General features: G+C 39.2%; 1 protein-coding gene across 1 annotated transcript; it reads right to left on the bottom strand.

The window, feature by feature from the left end:
- Nucleotides 1–750: 750 nt before the first annotated feature.
- Nucleotides 751–22,118, bottom strand: gnrhr4 (gonadotropin releasing hormone receptor 4). The gene is made up of 3 exons (XM_067589719.1): nucleotides 21,534–22,118; nucleotides 4,072–4,276; nucleotides 751–2,406 (listed from the first exon to the last, which is right to left on the bottom strand). The coding sequence occupies exons 1-3, from the start codon at nucleotides 22,047–22,049 to the stop codon at nucleotides 1,946–1,948; spliced, it is 1,182 nt and encodes a 393-aa protein (XP_067445820.1). The 5' UTR covers nucleotides 22,050–22,118; the 3' UTR covers nucleotides 751–1,945.
- Nucleotides 22,119–22,437: the final 319 nt, after the last annotated feature.

The following is a 22,437-nucleotide window of genomic DNA, read 5'->3' as shown; positions in this document are numbered from 1 at the left end:
TCATTCAAGAACAGTTGAGAGAACAATCTCACCACAAGGTCCATTTAGTAGCTTCTCAATCTCTGATCTCAAAATGAATGTTGAACCTCAGCTTTAAAGCCAACATGGACAAGAAGTCCTGGAAATGTTCAGGAAAAAAATGGAAATTTGAATATCTACAATTATCCATGACCACTGGACAAACTTCATCTGCTGATGAAGAACCTGTGATATGATTGAAATTTCCAAAGCAGCTACTAAATGGACCATGCGGTGAGATTGTTTACTCAACTCCTTTCTGGGATTTTTACATCTACCCTTTGCATTTCTGACGTCTAACCAAGATTTAGACTAAATCTTATGGGAACAATTAATTGAGCAATTATGATATATCACTTCCTGATTTAAGAGGGATTTACTGAAACAGAAATGCAGTATTTGGTGGCTCTATAGAATCCTCATTTAAACATCATCAGTTCACAAACACCAGATAAGGTTTTTTCATTCCTGCAGCCAGTTTCAAACAAACAAAATGCTTGTACAACGAATTAAGGTCGTCATCCCAGAACCATAAAAATTTTCTCATTTTCTGTGATTCAACCATTTCCAGCAGTGTGCTTTGATGGTAAATGCACATGATTGAACATTGATTGTGCATTACTTGATACAATAAAATAAAAGGTAGATTTTTTTATTCAACAAATATACACATTGCAAGTATACATTACAGCATTTTGTATAACTTGTACAAGAGAAACAATATGCAAACAAACAAATACTATTGATAACATTTTTGGGGTGGGGGAATGGAAGGGGAACGGGGGTATTGCAACAACATCAGAAAAACAAATTTACTGTAAACTTTACAATATTACAGAAGTTTTAAACTTCAAATTTAAATTAAACTGTTTTCTTTTTTATTTATTTGTTGCAGAAAACAACACCATTCACATCATAAAATACTAATAACACTGTACTAATATAAAATATAAAAATGGTGTGATGAATCAAGGACGTTTTACAGAGCTTTTTCTCCAGTGTGATTTTTGTGCAACACACTAAACACAGAACTGATCTTTGACAATTTAAGAGGTCAATAACACATCAACACCATGCTTTGCAGGTACATTCAATACATAATACGCCCTAATGTTTATTTAAAAGGCTGTCATGGTCAACAATGATCATGTAATAACATTCACTTTTGTAATAATACAAATTCACAGTCTTTTATGTTGCACACAAAGCACTATGAGTAACAATTTAGAGCAATTTTCAGTCAATCAGCAATAATTGGTAAGGGACCTTGCCAAAAAAACAGAAAACAACAACATGTAATGAAAATGTAAAAATAAAGAAAAAAGGGTACATACAGCACTTAACCAAATAGTACAGGAAATAATCTACCCACAAAAACTCTGTGTGTGTGTGTGTGTGTGTGTGTGTGTGTGTTGTGGGTGGTCAATCGAAGTTTATTTTTAAACCCACTAATATCAAGAATTGAACTTGAAAATATGGGTTCAAGACATTTCAGTTAATTTATAGCAGATTTATCATTTGCATGACCTGAATTTAAACTTACCCACACGAGTCTTTAAGCTTCATGAAAATACAGATCAGCATTGTGTGAGATATTCTGTGTGATCTGTACAGCATCACCCTCAGCTGATCATGGTTATTTTGTAAATGCTGCAAAAAGACCAGTGACACGCATCACTCTGCAGCGTTTTGTCCAAATCTAATCAGTGGCATCCGAGCTATTATGTGTGACAGACTGCAGGATAAACAAACCAGGGCTGAGCAGTGATACATCATCAATTAGATCAGTGGAACAAAAACTAACAGATTTGTCTGACAAAAGAACAATGATTTTTTTGTGAAGCAACAGCATTTGAAAGCTGTCATCTCCAGAGAAAGACTGAGCTCAATACTGATTAGGAGCTGAGATTCTTTTTATTGGGAGCCATTATATCTTGCTTACTGGGATGATAGGCTTTGGGCTGCTTTTAATGCTGTTGTTGTCATTTCCTTCCTCTATGTCTGCACTGTGGCTACCTGAGGCAGTCTGCCTGAGAGAGGACAGACGAGTCATGTGCATAAGGCAAGTGTTGTTTTCTGATTTAGTCGGTGTGTTTAAGCTCCGACATCTCTTAAGACCGTGGCGAAGATGAATAGTAAACAGACCATAAGTGATGGGGTCTAGACAGGCGTTAAAGAGGCCAAAAATAAACAGCATATGAGTCAATGAATGAGAGACCGTCTCCTCCATTTTTTCAGGAAACAACCAATACCACAGACCCAGTAGGTAATATGGGGTCCAGCAGATGATGAATGATGTCACAATGACGATACTCATCTTAAGAGTCCTCATCCGAGCTTTAGGGATGTTGTTATGGGAACGGCGAAGATGAACCTCTCTAGACAGCACTGGAAGAGAGGAAAATCACATCTTTGTCACGCACAGCTCCTTTTGTCTCAGGAAACTTATTTTATAGTAGTTTTGTATTATTAAAATGAAGAAACAAGGTCTTTGGGAAAATATCAGAAATGTTCCTTTTTTTTCTCAGTCGACTATAGAGGCACGTCAATGGCCCTGTTTACACCTGGCATTAACATCCATCTCGGGTGATCCGATTACAAGTGGACAGCTCTAAATACAGGTGTAAACGCACCAAAGATGCATTGAGGACGGATTGAGAGCCAATCACTCAGACCACATTTGGAGGTGGTCTGGGCCGCATGTGGCCACATTCTTTTAGTAGTGTAAACGCAAATGCGTCCTGGGCCACATTGAAGGACCGCCTACTCAACTGACATCCTCTATTTTCTGGCAAATTAGACACAGGACCCTCTGTCCAAGGCTGTTCAACTTGTTTGATAACAGGATAAACAAATTATTTTGTTTTTCATGTGAATTAAAAATGTAATCCACCTCCCGTTTTTTCCTGTTTTTCTTGCTCTCCTAACCGGTTTCCCTCTTCAAATCGACAGTTAGAATAGAAATTAAACCATTAATTTTTCGCTTGTCTGTCTAAACAGATTAAACGTGTTGGAGATTTAAATAATCAGTTAAGTTATGCTGCTGTATCTTATGCTTAAATGCGCACGGTGTCTCTGAATGGAGAGATGCAGCTGTGGGGAGATCGTTGCATCTCTCTCTCTCTCTCTCCCAACGCGGAATATTTATTTATATCCTGAATATTTATCCTGTTATCAAACAAGTTGAACACAGTTTTGGACGAATAACGAACGAATTTGGTCTTGAAAACGGAAATGATGTCCGTGTTTATTTGCATATAGAGTGGGGAAGTGAGATCCAATCACATGTCACTCAGGACGCATGTGGAGACGCATGTTAATACCAGGTGTAAACGGGGCCAATGTCTTGTTTGATTGACAGCAGCTGGCAGGCTACCGGTGTTACATACGGGGAGCAGAGACAAAGTAAACAAACTGTTGTAGCTTCAAGTCACGGGCTGACAGAGTGACACTAACAGGGATTTTGAAGAGTGATGACCAAACCAGCATCTAACGGGCCCAAAGTGACATTTTCTGGTATCCTAACATGCAGTGCTGCAGCTAGCTAAGCAGCTATCTAGCCTGCAAACTGACGTTAGCAGTACTTTTCTCTGATGAATGTTTCTTTCTGTAGTTTGTTCAACATCTAAAGTGCAGACAAGATGTGTGCTCATGTTTGTAAGTTACATAAGAAGACTTTAGCAGGAAAGCTAACGTGGGTTGTTCAGAGTCTGTAGCTCTTGTGTTGTGTAGCTGGCTGCTATCAGGCTCAGTGTGACCCTCTGCTCTGATAGAACGCCACGTCATTGCTTTATGCAAGATTTGATTTGCTGTATCAAAATAAGGACTCCAGCTATGTAGGCAGATAATGGAAAGGTTTCAATCTCATCAAATTAATGCAAAACTAGAGGGCACTGTCATGAAACCAAGAAATTTAAAATACATATTTCTCCCTTTTGGTTTCTGATATTTTCTCAAGGGTGAACACAGGATGTTATATAAAGAACAGACATGTATGCTGCAGTAGACAAGAAAAATGCAAATTTATCTCAGTTGGACTCAGATGGGACTTACAGTTATTCCGAGCCATGCGGCTGGATATCTCAATAAGGATTCTTGTGTAACAGAAAATCATGATGACCAAAGGCAGGAGGAAGAGGCACACAAAGGTGAACATGTTGTAGAGGGTCTCCTGCCAGTGCTGGACAAAACTGCCATGGGTGGTGCACTGGGTAAAGTTCTCCGGGACTGTGATGGTCACATTGTGAAATATAAACATCTGTATAAAAGGACAAGAACAGTTTTACTTAGCCATATCTCAAAATGAGTGTGCATAGCTGAATAATTATTAAGTACAAAAATCAAACAATGATTCATTATTAACAATTTTTTGTTACAATTTTAGACTTTGTCAACTTTCCCAAACCAACAAGTATGTCCACTTCACACAGTGATTGGCCAGGTGTGTAAAGATGAGAAAGTAGGCAGGAACTGAACCTCTCTTTCAAGCGTTTTTCCTTTCTTACACAACTACGTCCATCACCTACCACCATAATGTATGTGCCTCTGTGGAGTGTCAGTCCCATTTGTAAAAATCATTGCATCTCACTTTTCTCTATCAACACATTTACATGCACTCAAGAAAACAGGTTACTAATAGAAATCAGGTTACACAGGTAACTGGAGAACACATTTACATGCACTTTAGTAACTTGGCTCCTGTAAATCCATGTATACATGTATATACATTGATCAGGTTTCTCCCAAACCCCTAACCTTATTTTGGAAGCATTTTTTACTCAGATTAGTTGAAGTGGTGACAGAAGACAATGCCTCTTGACTTGTTTTGTCTTTTTGTGTGTGTGTGTGTGTGTGTGTATGTGTGTGTGTTTGTGTTGAAGCTGGCTGATAGTGCCGTGACATGACATATATCTTTTGATCTTGGAGGATAAGTGGGATCAGACCTGGTTAGTTGGCCATAGCACTCTGAGTACGCCTGATCTCGTCCAATCAGAGCACAGCTCTTGTTCCCAGAGCCAAAGTGCCTAAATTTAGCAAATAGTCAAATGTTCAGCGGTGGAAACCTTTTTCCAGAACAAACCACTATGTGAAATGTTCTCTCCTTTTATTCTGTCACTCTGCTGTCACAGCAGTACTTCCCCTGTCTTAAGTCTTTGTCCAGCACACACTCACAAGGAAAAAAAATGTAAAAAAGCAGATAAGAAACCCAGTTATCCGTACACATGGCCTGAGTTCTCCAGGAGAAAGCTACCTGGGGAAATCAGGCTTCCCTAATCCCCTACCCCGATTATAAAAATCTGATTTCTAATTTACATTATGTTTAAAGATCCCCTCCAGACCTCTTTTAAGACATATAAAAATAGTCTGTTTTGAATACAATGTGTCTCATATGGTTTTTCTACTAAAGAAAGTTCAATTACCTTGTTAAAATTCTTAAAATGACATATCTTCCTTTTCATTGAAAAATTCTGAGTAAATGGGTGCATCCCAAGTCTCTTAAATTGCATTCATATTTCCCTCACTTGCATCTTTTCCTTGTGTCTTAGTCCCTCCCACCGTGGATGCAAGGAGAGACGCAAGGAAACCAAGCGAGGAGAGAGGAAACGAGGAAATTTGTTTAAAGGGACATGAGACGTGCTTTCCTCTGAAGCATCACGTGAAGCGGTGTTCATTTCTGATGACGGCGACAGCTGATCACAGCTGGATCAGCTGTCAATCGGCTTTAACAGCTATAGAGACTCCTGATGGAGTTTGTGTCTGCACACATGTGCACTGTGCTGACACTAATAAAGGTTCACAGTTATCACCGCTAGAGCAGCTGTTTCCTCTCTGCAGCCTGTTACCTGTTTAACAAACACCTAAATAAAAACCTGCATTCTGCATTCATACTGTGTCCTGCTCAGAGGCACAGGAACCATTTCTACTCACAGAATGTGTTTATACTATTCATTGATTATTTGCATCTGTATTTTTTGATAATCCTGATAGTGAATTCATCATTCAATAACCCAGTCTTCTGAGTGTGTCTTCTGAACACTGGAAAATATGTATTTGGCTAAATGTTTCAGGGCAAAGGGAAATGATGTAACTCATATCAAACCTGACGTTCAGGAATTTTCAGCCTCACATGTGACTGAATGGAAATGACGACAAATGATGTAAAATATGAATGTGTTTAACTGTTATTATGGATAAAATTTAAGTCAGGAAGAGTCTGTCTGTCAGCAAGAAACAGTTTAATGGAGGAAATAACATCATGAAAAAAAATCTTTCTAATAAATGAAGAAAGTTGTTTATGGTTCTTTTGTTGATCAGACCGACAATTAACAGATCTTTAACTATATGATGAATTAGAAAACAAATAAAGCATAAAACTTGGGAATGATACACTTACATTTAATCTGTAATATGTCTCCACTTCGGTATGAAACTGCAGTGATGTATCAGATCAGTCTGATCAGCTGCAGCGTCCAATCAATAACTGATATCCAATAAGGGGGCATGTCGGCCGGTAAAAGACTTCCATGAAGGCTGCTCTCGTGTTTCCTTGCTCCTTGCTCCTCAGAGCTGAATAAGAGACTTCAGACGCCTCTCAAAATGGCGCATCAGGAACAACCTCTGGTTCAGGCGAGGAGCGAGGAGCAAGCAGACATAAATTAAGTGAGACTTGAGATGTACCCACAGAATATGCATGTTTTTCATTTCCAAAGTTTAACTGCTGGATACAAGATGCCTCCTACTTCACTAAAAAGTCCAGTCTCAGTGTACATAGGCCGGAATAAGTTGCATCCTGGACCATGATTGGCTCCAAATTAGTTGTGATGTCACAAATCATGTTTGTTGGCACATGCCTTAAACTCAGATTTAAGGTGAACACAGAGAAACTTTTCTCCTTCTGCGGACGAATGTGAAAACAGCCCTTTAAAACTTTGCACTTACATCATTGTGCACGGTGAAGCTTAAACATCAAACTGACTTAACATTAAGCAAAACACATTTCTGAGTTAAGGGGGACTTTAAGAAATCAGTTTACTGATGAAATCCAACTGTTTGCCACTACTTAAATGCATATATACACTGTGATGGCAGGTTGTCACCCAGCCTTTGGGTGAGGCATGGTCGTACAAAGTAGTTTGTTTCAAGCATACGGTAGGTTACCTATACAGTCATACCTCAGAATGCTGGAAGGAGTTTGACTGTTGGATTAAGTGGACTAACTGTGAAATATATAGTGCAGTACTCTAAATATTGATTGTATCTCATGTTACTGACAATATTCAAGATTCAAGATCTTCATCATCAATTTGTCAATACAAGGTTGCACAACGAAATGTAGTCTGTACCCTCCCAATACTACACACAAAAAAATGAAACTACACAAATGGACCAACAAACAACAAGTCACAAACACAAAACTGTTTTTTATGTTTTAGTGCAGAGGATGAATTGAGGAGTCTCACAGCCTGAGGAAAGATGCTGCTTGGTAGTCTGGTGGTATGACAGCGGATATTTCTGTATCTCTTGCCAGATGGCAGCAGGGTGAACAAGCTGTGGTTGGGGTGGGTATCCTCACCTCACCGATACCACTGATGCTCGGTAGGTACCGATGATGTTTTAGGTGGTTCTAATCACCTGCTGCAGAGCCTTCCTGTCTTGGGCCGTGCACATCCAATGCCAATCTGTGATGTTTCCAGTCGGGATGTTTTCTATTGGTCCTCTGTAAAAGCTAAGAACTTGAGATGGGAATTTCACCTTCTTACGTTTCCTAAAGAAGTACAATCGTTTCTGAGCTTTGTTTTATTAGGGTGGAGGTGTGTGATGTCCATGACAGGTTCTCTGTGATGCTGATGTCTTTGCCTCTTTTTTTCTAAAATCAGCAATCAGCTCCTTGGTTTTGTTGACACTGAGCAGTAGGTTGTTCTCTGTGCACCACTCTGCAAGATTGTTGATTGCCTCCCTATATGAACTCTCATATCGAAAGACAACTCAAATATGTCTCATAGATGTATTCTGAATGAGTTTAAATCAAACTAAAGTATATCCATATCCACATTCAGCAGTTTCAACACTTGCTCTTTTGAAGTGAATGTTGATATACTGTATCTAATAGACTGACATAAATGCTAATGTTAATTAAAGCTGCAAGCAGCGTTGAACGGGTCCTCGCGCCTCCACGCACATCAAGCCGCAGCGCAGTCAAAGGGCTTCTGTCATGTAGATGTCTTCAGACCCGGGCTGTTTTCAGACAGTGCAAGACGGAGATAAACATCACTTCCTTTGTCCACTATTTTGCCTGCTGCTGGGGCTGCTTTGCTGAAATTTCTTAGGGGGCGCTATTCAGCCAGTTTGCATCACTGATGGAATATTGTCATGTAGACGTGTTCAGGCCGGGAGTCTTATCAAACATGTAAAGTTTGGTGCAGACTGGAGTATTTACAATAAAGTTATAGCAACTTCATCTGTCATTGCAAAACATCAAATCTCAACAGTGTGAGGATGAGAATTTTCTGCAGGGTGAGACATGTCTGTCTTGCTCACACCTGTGGCATCAAAATTATGCAAGTTTTGGGTCCATTCACTTGAATTTCAATTAGTAAATTGAAAACTCTTGATGAGTGTGTGTGTAAAACAAATTGATTTCCTACGTTTCATCAAGTCTATTTTTAGAAAAGTAAAGACTTTTAACCCATATGACCTGGTCAAAGTTTGATTGAAATATGTACTGTCAGGTGTGTAGAGACAATTAGTAACTGCAGCTGGACACAGAAAAATACTCATATATTTGAATGGAGAGTGTGAGCGAACCGCTAGGTGCTCAGGCCTTAATAAAGAAAAAACTGCAGTACAGAGCTACAAATTGTAGTTTTGATTTTATTTTTCTGTACCACTTTATCACTAAACTGTCACTCTCACTCAATGAGCTCCATTCAACCCCCACACCCATCTCCCCCCCTCCTATTCTCCCTCTCTCCCTCTCAGTTGGAGAGGAGAATGTCACTCTTCTTGTGAAATATCCTCATAAATCCCATGACTTTGGCCAAATCCTACATTAAAAATCACATTTTTTTTGTAGGAAATTTCATCGCAAATCCATTGATACAGGTTTCAAAGTGGTCAGACTTATAGTTTAGACAAGTTTTTAACAACTTTTGTTCAGCACAGTGTGATAAGTCATGTATTCAAGTTTGAAGCTGATACCGTTAACACCCTAGGAGGAGATAGTGTTTCTTGGGGGTCGAAAATTGGCGCAAAGTTGTACTTTGATGGGCATATTGCGGACTTCCTGTTGGATTTAGGTCAGGGCTGTCAGCATATGATTTGTAGGTCTTGATGAGATGAATAATTGAGTTTTGGTTCGATCTCTCTACGACATTCCTATGGGCCGTGGCAGCCATATTAGATACATAGGTCAAAATAAGGGTTGAAGTGGTGAGATAATAAAGAAAGAAAGAAAGAAAGAAAGAAACAGAACAGATACAAGAGGGTCTTTGCCCCTTTGAGGCTCAGGCCCTAATAAAAAGATCTACATTTAACTATTTTCACTGGACACCAAAAGTCTTTGGCTGTGTGCATCTAAGAAGAAACTATATTTATCTTGTAGGAATGACAACCCCATGAGCCATCTGGACTCATGAAGTGCTGCATTCACTATGGATTAAGAACACTCTGTTTATGTAAAGCCTAGTAATTGCAAATTCTTGCAGACAAGTGAAGAAAGCCCCAAAGAAAAAACCCAAGTTGTGGGTTTCCTCTAAAGCACTTAAAGCACATTAATTTGATGCCTAATTGTGTTCTCATAGAATGAGTTCAAAACACAACAGAAACTCAGTGTTCGGTCAAAGGTTCTCCCATGATAATGCTTTCATTACATGAGTTCCTGTGTTTCTCTTATCAGGAACACACATAAATGGGAAAAAATAAATTGAATCTGTAAGTGCAAGAATTATGCTATAAACCGCAAAAACTGCTTTATATACAGTTCTGTAAGTATTCACAATGGTTATGGCATGTTCCTAATGTCAGATCACTTTTATGATGTTTTTTAGGATTAGACATACTATCATTTAACTGGAGGCAGACTCCACAGTGGTGTAAAACCTCACGGGAGCGTCAAACCCCAAGGCTAAAACATGAGTTGAATTTTGAGAATACCTAGCAGCATCTGAGGTGAGAAAATAGATCCAGCAGCAGCCTTGCTCTTGGCTATTTCTTTTTTATCAAAACATTTAGTACAGCTTGCTTGAGGCATACATTATACATCATCAGGATACAACATCTGAAACCATGAATGTCTGTACTAAATTGTGTGCTAATCTATCGAGCAGATGTTGAGATTCTTCAGTCTGACTGACCAACAGACAGAGCCACTGGAGCCATGCTACTACTATGGCTATAACTACACAAATGGTCAACATCAAATTAAATACCCATTGAGTGTGTCACATTTATAAAAGGGCCAACCAGTCATCATGTCATGGGTATTGTGTAGAAAGCAACAGGGGAAGGATCCAGATGCACTCTATAGAGGCAGGCAGGGATAGTTCAGTGAGTTTACTGTCAAAAGTGAAGATACAAAAGCTCACAGGCATGTCTGACAAGCCCAAACAGTCCAAACAGCAGTAGTATTAAATCCACAGAGTTGTCGGGATGAAACAGAGGAAAATCCAGACAGGCAGGCAAGCAGGTGCAGATATGGTACAGGTCCAGGTAACAGAAAACAGAAGCTTAAAACCACTGACAAAAAACAACACAACTACAACAATCTGACAAGGTAACAAAGGATCTGGGCTGGTATATGAAGTAAGTGGCTGACAAGGGAACGAGATGCAGTTGGAGAGATGGGTGGGGAAGTTTGGGTGAGGGGAATGAGGTGATTGCAGGGCATATGGGAGCGGCAGGATCTGAAAAACAGAGAAAAGTCTGAGGGCATTTGGTGGACTGATGGAGAATGGCAACTAAGGGACCTGGGGAAATGGGAATGCAGAGGAAGGGACATCGAGCCAGACTGTGACACATCACTTATGTGCTTCTCTAAATCAGCATGAAACAACTGAGGCAGCATTTACATCACAATTTTAGGTGTCTGATACTGTATTTTTGTAAAAATGTTTTCTTTAAATAACCGTAATGTGTCGGTGCGTCATATATGACGCTCATGCCAAGAGTTGGGGTTGACATAGCAACACAGAGCCTGATCAAATAATGTTTATTTTGCTGCAATTTGTACCCAGAACAACAAAGCTATAGTGGATCTCACATGCAACAGCAGGGTCAGATGGTGTCACTGAACACACTTTGTTGATTTGTAATGTTGAGTAAACAGAGAAGTATTCCCAATTAAGAAATGAAAGTGAGTTTTGTTTCTGCTTACACCCTACACAGTGATTTACTATAGATTTATTTTAACCTACAGTGATTTCTCCATAGTTACAATCCATGAATAACAGGCACAGATACTGTATTTAAATTCTAAATATAGGTCTAAATATATTTCAACCTGAAAATCAGTTAATATGAATATGAATAAAAGAATAATTTGGAATCATTGGGTGTAATTAAATCCCATTTTAATATGGAGAATATTGAATAATACATAATTAAAATTAGCACAAATCACATTAGCATCGATCTGATGCCCCTTCTGTATCAGCACGACAACATCTTTGTCAGTGCCTTTCAAAATTGTTACATTTAAAACCTTCTTACATCACTATGATTAGGGTTTGGTAAGGTTTAAGCACCAAAACGACTTGGTTAGGGTTCAGTCAGTGTTTTTTCAGAAACCCACATGCTGATTCTATCATATGCAGTACGCTATATACAGTAACCTACAGCAGCCAACAGACGGACATCAATACCCTTTGCATGGATCAGTGACCCAAAATACACAAATATTGTTGGGCCCATGTTTTGTCCTCAAGTAGTGACACAAAAAACAATAGTCATCTGTATTAAATCCACACTAGACAAAAAGATGAAAAGATACGAACACTAAAGATGTCCCGTATCAACCCAGTCGCCAGAAGAAAACGTTGGCATTGAACGTTTCTGCAAACCACAGAAACTTGAAGTGTATACGTTTCAACACGTGAATTACGTATCATATCAACATTTCTACAAACGTAGCATATTAACATTTCTACCCGTTGAATAATGATGTTTTATGGTGTGACAACGCTGTGGTTAAGGTCTGGTTAGGTTTAGGGAAAGATCATGAAAAAAAAAAAAAAATTAAAGAAAGTCTAAAAAAAAGCCGGTTTTCTCGCCATAAAAATGGCTGCAAATGTCCTGATGTCTCGCTAAAAACACCCGCTTTTGTCGGTTGAAACGAGAAGTGGACATTGGTTTTGGTTTCGAGGTGGTCTTGAACCATGTTTGACACTGATTTCCAACTTGCTGCCAACAAACTTACTAACCGTCCACGTGCCCCTCCTCCTCCTATATAGAAAAGATCAACTCATGTAGATCACATGTGAACTACGTCACTTTAGAAATGTTGAGATGATAAGTTTTGTTGAAATGTTAATATGCTACGTATTTCACGTGTTGAAATGTAGATATTCAACCTTTCTGTGGTTTGCAGAAACGATGCTAACAGATCTGTTAGTGAATCTTTCATCTCTGCTCTGTCTAGCAAAGAGTCTTGTTAAAAACATTCAATTGGCAGCTTTTCATTTTTTAGCTGGTGCAGACTGCTGCAACAGAAGGTTGCCATTCACATACAGCATAAAGCATCTATTACCATATCAAAATGACATGCAAACATGTATTTATGAATAATGAATATTCTAAACTTTCATATAAATGCAGCTGCTGAAGTACAGACACTTCACTTCTGAAACGTTTCAAGCTGAAGCTGCGACATAGCGGTGACTGAGCTGGAACAGGGCAGCCAACAATCTCCAGTGTTTTTGTAGTTCCTACAACAGTAGGTGAGGAAGTAGTGAGGAATCTTCTCTGGTGAAACAATTTAGCTGATCACATCACGTCAGTGTCAGGAGTTGCATTCTTAAACTTCTTTATTCATATCACATCAATAATTCAAGCATATTGAGCCAGGACCTCCAGTATTTGGATCAAGTAGCTTGTGAAAATCAAGTGTGCAAAATTAAGCGTGTGCATGTGCCAGATACATATTTAATCAACACTGCATATGTTCTGCTGCTATGCACTGTATATAAATATTTTACTATGTACACTGACCATTTTTGGTGCAAACATTTATTTTTGAATTAATTAAGTTCTATCGTATCTCATTTCTAAGTTGAATCTTGAGTGTGAACTGGGCGGCTGTGTCATTTAGGTAAAAAGGTGTGTTAAAGGATGTGGATTGGGGCCAGAAGAACTTTAATCAGGAGAGACAAGTGAATGAAGCAAAAAGAATTGTTTATTATACAGATGATACTGATGATTAAGTGTTGACAAAAGTCTTTGGCGCTTAGTCTCTACAGGGAGATTTTGAATTGAGGGACATCAGTCCTGAGCAGCAGCAAGATAAATCCCCCCATGTAGTCTAGACACTGGTGGTGGTGGTGAGACTGATAAGGCCGATGAGGCTGATGAAATGATGTACTGATAAATCTGTCAAGACTAGGTGGTGATGGGGAGGTGGTGGCATGCACATAACGGCACCATGCAAGCACTATGGCAGAAAGGGAAAAAACATTTAAAAAGACAGACGTAACATAACAGGCTGACAATGAAGGTGTGTCACCGTGCTATTGATTAGATGTGACTAGCTGATGTGAACAGCTGATGTCTGAATTGATGCCCAGGGGAATGACAGCAAGTAAATTATGAGTGATTACGTGTGAGGGATGGGAATGACAGATGGTTTGAGAAATAAAACTACAGACCTGAGCATGCAAAAGATCTTCCTGACTGAACTTTTGCTAAGCCCCATTTCATTTGGACATCTCTAATGTACACAGAGAAAAAAACTGTTATGCTCTGGTTATCTGAAGGAAGCCAAAGGCAGAGAGCTGTAGATCAGACCAGGATGACAGATTATAGCTCAACCTCGAGTATATTAGTGCCTCAATAACTAGCTGTTGAAACAGCTATGAGACAAACAAGCTTAGTGGGAAAGTTTATTTAGGTTCTTCCAAGAAACATTCATCTGTAAAAGTGGCCAGAATATTTCTCCATCTCCTCTGCTCAAGTTTGAACATGCAGTTGGGCAGTAACTCAGAGACGTTTTTGATCTGTGTCCACTTAACAGTCACCACCCATCTGCCTGGAGTGTGGAAACCTGTCTAAGATTTCTACCTACGGCACTGTATGTAGAAAGGACTGTAACTGAAGCAGTTCATGCAGAGCGTAACGTTTCCACACTTCCACACTTCCACACAGGTTTCCTGAAGAAACTTTACACATAAATGAGTTACAGCAGGAACAAGCTGTGAGGGTTATAGCCAGAACCTTGCATTATTCAGGCGTAAAACTTTAATTCCTCTAGGGAGGACATGCCAGAGTAAGTTTGTAAGTTTGTATTTATTTTATTCATACAAAATTAATGGCAACATTTAGCATCTATTTTGCTAAATGCTGCCACTAGTCGTATATCATCCTGAGATAAATCTGTACTCTATAACTATCAGGGTGACTCATGAACATTACTAGTTATAGAGTTCACTTTATCTCAACACATTGTATCTTCTGGAGGTTTAGCGTAATCTTCTGTTACCAGATGACAAAGTTTTCTAAACTTTCTACAATGTCATGGATGGATGTAAAGTGATGAGGAAAATGACAAGAACACAGTTACTAGATGTAGAGGAGTCACTGCTATGTCTTTTAGATTAACATGCAGTAATTTGGACTCTGATGGAAGCTTTTCCGATGGAAGAAAAACAATGTTTTAATTTAAAAAGGGTAGGAATTAATAATGACAGTAATTTGGTGAAACAAAAAAAGCTGAAAGGCATTTACATCATGGCCATGCCCCTTTCTCCCCTTATGTTCCCCCATTACTCCTGTTAAATGTCCGTGTGTTGTCTCTCTGTTTGTGTGTGTGTGTTTGTGAGTATGTGTTCCTGCTGCCAACCTGGTTTCCACACACCTACTTGTAATCAGCGCATCGCCTCCTCAGCCAACACACCTGTCATGCATCCGCTAATCACCTCTCCAGGACATCTACCTCAGCGTTCCCCCATTCATTGCCAGATTGTTGCTTCTGCCAGTGTGGTAGTTATACTCCGGTTTCCTTTGCATGTTCATGTTTTCTGAGTTAAGATCTTCGTGCTTTTGCAACTGGATTACTGCCCGTTTTTCTTCTGTGCCTCAGAATCACTGCCAGTCTGCCGCTCTGTTTGCTCACCTGCCTGCATGTTCATTCCCCCTCGTTACCTCCGTCAGCCACGCTGCCTTGCCATCTCCATTCGTCCTGCCTTCGTCAGCCGTCCCCAGTATTCTCATCATCGTTCAAAGTACAATAAATCTGTGAAACATCATCTGCCTCTGAGTCTGTGTTCTGCGCTTGGGTCCATTAGTAAACTAATCTTGACAATTTAAAATATATCTTTCAGATTAAAATTGTTTTAACTGCATTGTAGTGACATGTAAGTGTGAGGAACAACTCACCTGTTCTCAGTCACGTTTCTCCTGTGAGCTTCACGCTGTGACATAACTCAAATACACAGCTGGAAACATTTTGACTGGCTTTTCTAATGCTGCTTCTCCATGAAAGAAAGTCTTGGACAAAATGCTCACTGCTTGAGGGTCTAACTGTCTTTGCCACATGTCACAAGTGGATTCACTGATGAAACATCAATGTCCCCAGTAACACTTGTGATACAGGTGCAAAGCTCAGAATGGAGATGGTTTAGATATACCACTTCCTGTTAATTTTATGATTGTATTCTTCTATCTGATAAAGGAGATAAGCTTTTTTTTTAAGTAACTGTTAAACCCTTCTATAACAAACACTGCTTTTACATTATTTATAACAATAGTGTTATTTAGCAGTCCAACATGAACTATTTCTCTTCATATTCTTCTTTTTTGCTAGAATGCAGCCTTATTACAATTGTAAATGCACATTTGATCCTGTAACCAACCACAGTGAAGACAATGACAGTTACTGTATGTGGTTAGAATCCAATATTCAGTCCAGTGCTCCAGCAGCATCTGTATTATGCTGTACTACACCTGCTGGTAATACAGATGACTAAATGTCAGCTGCACAACCCCAAGATCCATTCTAGGCGTCTACATGTGCATAAAAATTTAATCTCAGTCCTCTCTCCTGTTCTTAAGCACAATCCTTTCTAACGAACCTAAAGCCTTGAAAGAAAATTTCAGGAGCATGAATTAGACTGAGTTCAGACCAAGAATAGCTCAGGATGAAAAAAAAAAACAGAAGGAGCTGCGTAGCCGTGGGCTGGTTGCTACAGGTTACTGTTGACAAGATATAGCCAGAGAGTCCTGTTTGGTGACTTATCAGAAGACAATACACAGAAATTTATACTTCTAAGAGAAAAGATTTTAAGTCTAGAGTTACCAAGTGAGCAATAATGTTCTCCTCTGTCTCAAAACTTGCAAGGTGACAAAGTTACAGATTGTTCACCTGCATTGCTAGATGATGTGGTACTCCCCTTTTTCTGAGCTGCATTTTTCAGCCCAGTGTCTTAGTGGATGATTAAAGTAGCAGTGTGTCTTTTTTGGATATTGATGGGGAACTTTCATGCAGGAGACTGGAGTTCATGTCACATACCTCAAAGTTTGCTTTTGTTAACCATAACCACGATTTTTGCCTAACCCTAAACTAATGTTTTAGTTCCCTAAAGGTAAATCAGCATGAATTGTTGTTTTTTTTTTGGCCACTTGGGAGCAGCAGAAACACATTGTAAACACAACACTGACATAGAGTATGATCACCTTATTAAGCAAATTGTTAGCAAACGTTTGCCTATTTAAACATCCATCAGATACAGAGAAACATTACTATCCATTTGGTGTCATGTTAATGACATGATGAATGTAAGTCAATAGTCACTCTTCTTTTAGCTCTGTTTTGGTGTCCACTAACTCCTGAGGGAAATGTGTCTTTTTAGCTTCTTTTTGTGCCACATATGTTCACCAGCTATTCACTAACTTTCTATGGCTGCTGTTTGGTGCTGGGCAGAGAGCACACAGATGATTTATTAGAGTTTTTTCACTGAAAACAGCTGCCTGGGATGCTGATGAAATGTGAGAATGAATCAAAGCAGTATAGCCTAGTTGTGCACTGTAACACCAAATCAATCAGCTGAAAAATGTGAAAAACTTCACATAGAGCTGAGGAGAACTGCAGAGTTGGTGATAATACTCTGTGAATTCGTCACTACAAGCAACACTTTTCACATTACACATAATAGTTTAATCCATTGTTAATGTGAAAATAGTAATCAGGAGCTAATAGCAGCTTATTCTTAGCTGTATTCTAATTGTCATAACCATTATCTTCCCCTAACCTCAATCATACCACAGTTGCCATGTGAAAATACTGTATGAAAAAAAAATTCAATGTTTTCAATGATCAATGTTTTGAAAAACCTTCAAGCAAGTAATAAGCTGTATAGAAGCCAGATTTCTCATGGTATAGTACAGTAAAATATTTGTTTTTAAACTTAAATTACTAGAGATATGATGGCTATTGTTTGTTGTAGCTCAGCTGATGAAAGTGCTGCATCATAAATCAATAAGATCTTTGTTAAAACCAAGTTTAGCTTAATTTCTGAAAGTGAAATAACTTTTATTTTAGGTTTATTGAAAATTAGTTATTCAATTATGAAAGCTAGCAAATAATGCAAAAATGCAGTACAAAAAAGTCATGTGTAGAAATGTTCATCTTATCTGTGCATCTAACAAAGGCTCTGGGTTTTATTTTGTTCTGACTGTTGCCGGATGAAAGTTGTGAGACCCAAATACTGCAGCAATACATTTATATGCAAGACAGTGTGCAGGGGCTTGTTCCATTTTTTTTTTTTATCTTTCAAAGCTTCAAAAATAAACAGCAAAAAGGTTTTTGAGATAACTATTTGCCTTTTGAAGAACCTCTGCCGCAGAAAGGTGTTTTTTTCAGAGGTCAATGGTTGTTGGTAGCTCCCTACTATGAGAGATTAGAGGTGCAGGAAGAGCATTATGTCAAGAGATAGTAGCACTCATTCGAATATCTGTTAGCCAACACAGTGTGAGGCCGGAAACTACTGGTGGTTATTTAATTTTTGCATTATGAATCATTATAAAAAATAGATGACAGATGCAACATGTGGATAAAGAGGACACTTGTTTTACCCTCTTTATATTTGCAGCCACTGTCTCTGCTGCTGCCTCCACTGCACAGAGAAAAGGCTTCAGATGCACAGCAGCAGCTGAGACTAGGCTGCGTATTCCTTCCTGACTCTTTGAAAAAAAAAAAAGAGAAGCTTTCAAATATTTGTGTCATTGTCTTTTCTGTCACCTCTCCCAGGCGACTCGGTTTATAGATTCAGTAGCTACATCAAGACTGTCAGATGAAGGTTTAAAAAAGTTTAAACCAGGCCACATCACATGTAGGGTAGGTGTAATGTGACAGCCACAAAATCTGCACGATTATAGTGGCCCTGAAAATAATACGTAATAACACGTGTTAACACCATGAATCAGCAAACAGTGGCGAATTTTAATTCGAATTCTAATCTCACTGACTGTGGAAAAAGTAAAAATAAAGGTACCTACGACTTATAATTGGTAATTCAAGGTAAAGTCTGACAGTATGTTTTGACTCATTGTTATATAGAATTTTTGAGAACCGTTTGAACAAAAAATTATTAAGGCTCCTCAGTGACTCAGACTGACTTGCATTTCACTAGAAGGTGCAGGAATGCTGCATTAGAGTCAGAATAACTAACGGTATATAGCAACAAAAGAGCATTTATGTTTCAAGGTCATGTACTCATTCTGCTCCAAACTGACTTGTATAGAGTGACTAATAATCCACTTGTAGGTGCATCACACCACATACTATATTGTATACACAGTTCTGAGCTGAATTTTTCTTCTTTTTTTTGGTTAGCTGCGGGTGAGTCATCTCTCCATTTCTGTTTTTTCAAAGGTGCCCTGCATGGGAGAGCCCCAGGACTTTGAGCATTGTACACTACACAGGTGCATCCAGGCTGAAATAATCACCTTCACACACCTGTGGTTGAGAAGAATACTGTCTGGGCCACACAGAGGTCACATAAGGATCATTTCAATGGCACACTACATGAGTGTAACCAACTGTTGAAAACATAAAGTGACTCTGAAATGGTGAGTCATTAGTCTGCTTCATCATGTATGATGACGTCAGGTGTGTTTTCTTATGTTATAAAATGATAATGCCCCCACACCGTTACACAAATAGAAACGGTTTCATTTACACCAGGATGACGTCAATACCTTGTGCTGCTTCCCCTGATACTGAGGTCATGAGTCCAAATTTCTAGGAAATGTTTGTCTTGAAGCCAAAAAATCTGACCTGTACAATATTTATTCATTTCACTGTTCAGCTCCACTTACTGAAAAACACTGTTTCAAAGAACACACACTGTCAGGAATGAAATTCTGGTGGAGAAACACTAAATCCCTTCATTTTATTTTTATTTGACCCAAAGTCATTGTTCCACACTTTGAGAAATATGCATCAAATAAGACTTTTTCTGTATCACTTGTATCACTCCCTACATGTCAAACTGTTGCTCTTTCCTGTGGTGTGCCCCAGGGTTCTGTCTTGGGTCCTATACTATTTGCTCTGTATATGCTTCAATTAAGTCATATTATTAGCAAATTTAAAGGTATCTCTTATCACTGTTATGCTGATGATATTCAGCTGTATGTCTCTTTTAAGCCTGATGTAACTGATAGACAATTGTGCAAAACAGATTTGGACTGGTTGTCAAACAAATTTTTACAACTAAACGCATTATCATTGCTTCAGATAGCATAGCTCCCAAGGTTGCTTAGTGTATTGGGTCCCTTTCTTCAGCTGTACAGTCTAATCTTAGAAACCTTGGTGTTATATTTGATCAGGCAATGCACTTCAATCAATCATGTTCATGTTTCTTTCATCTGAGAAACTTTACCAGACTCAAGTCTGTTGTATCAAAACCTGAGCTAGAGATGATTATTCACTCTTTTATATCATCCCGGCTGGACTACTGCAATTCCCTTTTCACCTGCCTCAGCAAGACGTCCCTGGACTGTCTACAAATGGTCCAGAACGCTGCTGCAAGGCTGTTGACCAGGTCCAGCAGGACAACTCACATCACACCCATCTTATCATCATCTTATTATCTTATTTATTCAAATTGGCCTTTGTCTTGCCTCATACTGTCTAGTATTTGAATTTTGTGTGTTATTAAGTTATGTTGTTGTTTATGTTTTATTGTTTCTTTCCTTTATTTTATCTTATATTGTACTATCTTGTGAATCGCTTTGTGACCTGTTCTGTGAAATGTGATATATTAAACAAACTTTACTTACTTATTTACATATCAATTATCACTCCATGTGGTCAAAGATACGGACTCTTAACCTAATATAATTTCAGTGTAAACTCATCATGACCTCAGTATCCCTAAGTACTCGCAACATATAATTACAGTCTAAAAGGGAAGTTTAATCCATTTCTTGACTCATTTCACCAGTGGTCCACTTCCACTGGTGGAGGCTCAGGAGAGGAAAAAAAAGGTGTCTACACCTGAGTAGGTCCTTGACAAGCATTCCTGATATTTGCAAACCTTCCGAAGGCCTGTTGGATCAATGATCCCCAGGCATCATGCAACACCTGATCAGAAATCCAATTTTGCAAGCAGCTGCCTCATTTGTGTTCACCAGTTCAGACCCATTCAAGGACTGTAATGAATTACTGATATGTTGTTTTGCAACAAGTGAGGAGCTTTTGCTTGTATGTGCTGGAGAAAAATCATATCCACGCAAATTTTAAGGCCTGTGTGGCTTTCTGTAACTTGAAAAAAAAGAGCTTGAAAACATTTTTAACAATAGAAATCAAATGGATTCAGTTAAATCTGACACCTTGTACAGAGCAGGTAAAGGCAAAGGCATCTTTTTAGTTGCTTTGAGCACAGTGTATAAAAGCAGAGTGTACCTGTTTTAATTCTGTCTGCCACAAACTCCATTGCAAGCTCCAGCACTCAGACTCAGTGAATCAGCTGCATTTTTTATGTCACAGAAAATTTTTGCCTGTAATGTTGTGAATGTTGTGCTCACCTAAGCAGACTTAACAGACAATTCAATTAACCTTAATCTCTCTTTCAGGTAACCTTAACAAGCTTCCTTTTTTTAAAAAAAAAAAAAAAAAAAGAAAGAAAGAAAAAAAAAAGAGGAAAGCACACTCAGTGTATGTAGCACCTTTCACATCAAGGTTGATGTGAAAGGTGCTCAACCAGCAGCTCTCATGTTCCAGAAAGCCTCCAATGAGTACAGGGTGTAGTGAGGTCCATTTGCTGTGAAGTACCAGAATGGCAGGACATACTTAATGGAATTTCTCTTACCTGTGGGAGCGAGAGGATCACACTCATGGTCCAAGCCACAGTCAACATGATTTTGCTTTTCCTTTTGGCCTCACTTATGCCCAGGGGATTGAGTATGGCAGACTGTCTATCCAAGCTAATGACCACAGTTACAAAAGCGCAGGAATACATTGCCACCAATTTCATGAACATCAGAAGCCGGCAGGCGATGTCTCCAGCCTGCCACTGCACCGTGATGTTCCACACAGCATCCACGGGCATGACGATGAAAGTCACCAGCAGGTCGGCTACGGTCAGGTTCATTATGAGGATCCTGACGTGTGACTTGCGCTTGCCGCCGTGGCTGGCAGCCCAGAGCACAACCAAGTTGCATACAGCTGACACTGCGCACAGAGTGAAGGTGATTATGACTCTGACTTTGGCCGCGGTGGAGAAAGTAGGCAGCTGGAGCGCGTCTCCATCAGCGCTCTTGTTGCACACAGAGGTGGCTCCCTGGCAGCTGCCATTCACTGTCTGATCCGTCAGCTGGTGGAACATAATGAACACCGGAGTCTGGGTGACGGGAGGAAAAAAATGAAAGCAAGACAATAATCCAGGCTCCTAGGCTGTGTCTTTTTTCTCCATCTGCATCTCCAACTGCAACTTCAACTGTGAAAACTGCGAAAAGAAATCAATTATGTGTCAATTTTCTTGTTTTCTCTTCTATGCGCGACTGGATTTGTGTGTTTTATACATGTGATAGGTGCTGTGTGTTAAGCAATTCCTGGTGCATGCATCTTTCAATAGGCTAAATACATTTCAATACCAGGAGCCAGTTTATACAGCTTATATCTGGTATTCAGAGACAGGCAAAGTGATCACACACACAACCTTAAATAATGACGCGCATAACATAGAGATAGGGGGAGAGCGTCATAAAATATAT

Source organism: Thunnus thynnus, chromosome 5 (assembly GCF_963924715.1).
Source record: "Thunnus thynnus chromosome 5, fThuThy2.1, whole genome shotgun sequence".
Classification (NCBI taxonomy): domain Eukaryota; kingdom Metazoa; phylum Chordata; class Actinopteri; order Scombriformes; family Scombridae; genus Thunnus; species Thunnus thynnus.
This window is presented reverse-complemented; position numbering and strand designations above follow the sequence as displayed.

Coding starts and splice junctions, on each gene's coding strand:
- gnrhr4 (XM_067589719.1), bottom strand. CDS start 22,049: ATGTTCCACCAGCTGACGGATCAGACAGTGAATGGCAGCTGCCAGGGA. Junction 4,277..21,533: donor TGATCCTCTCGCTCCCACAG/GTAAGAGAAATT, acceptor CCTTTTATACAG/ATGTTTATATTTCACAATGT. Junction 2,407..4,071: donor CCGCATGGCTCGGAATAACT/GTAAGTCCCATC, acceptor CCTCTCTTCCAG/TGCTGTCTAGAGAGGTTCAT.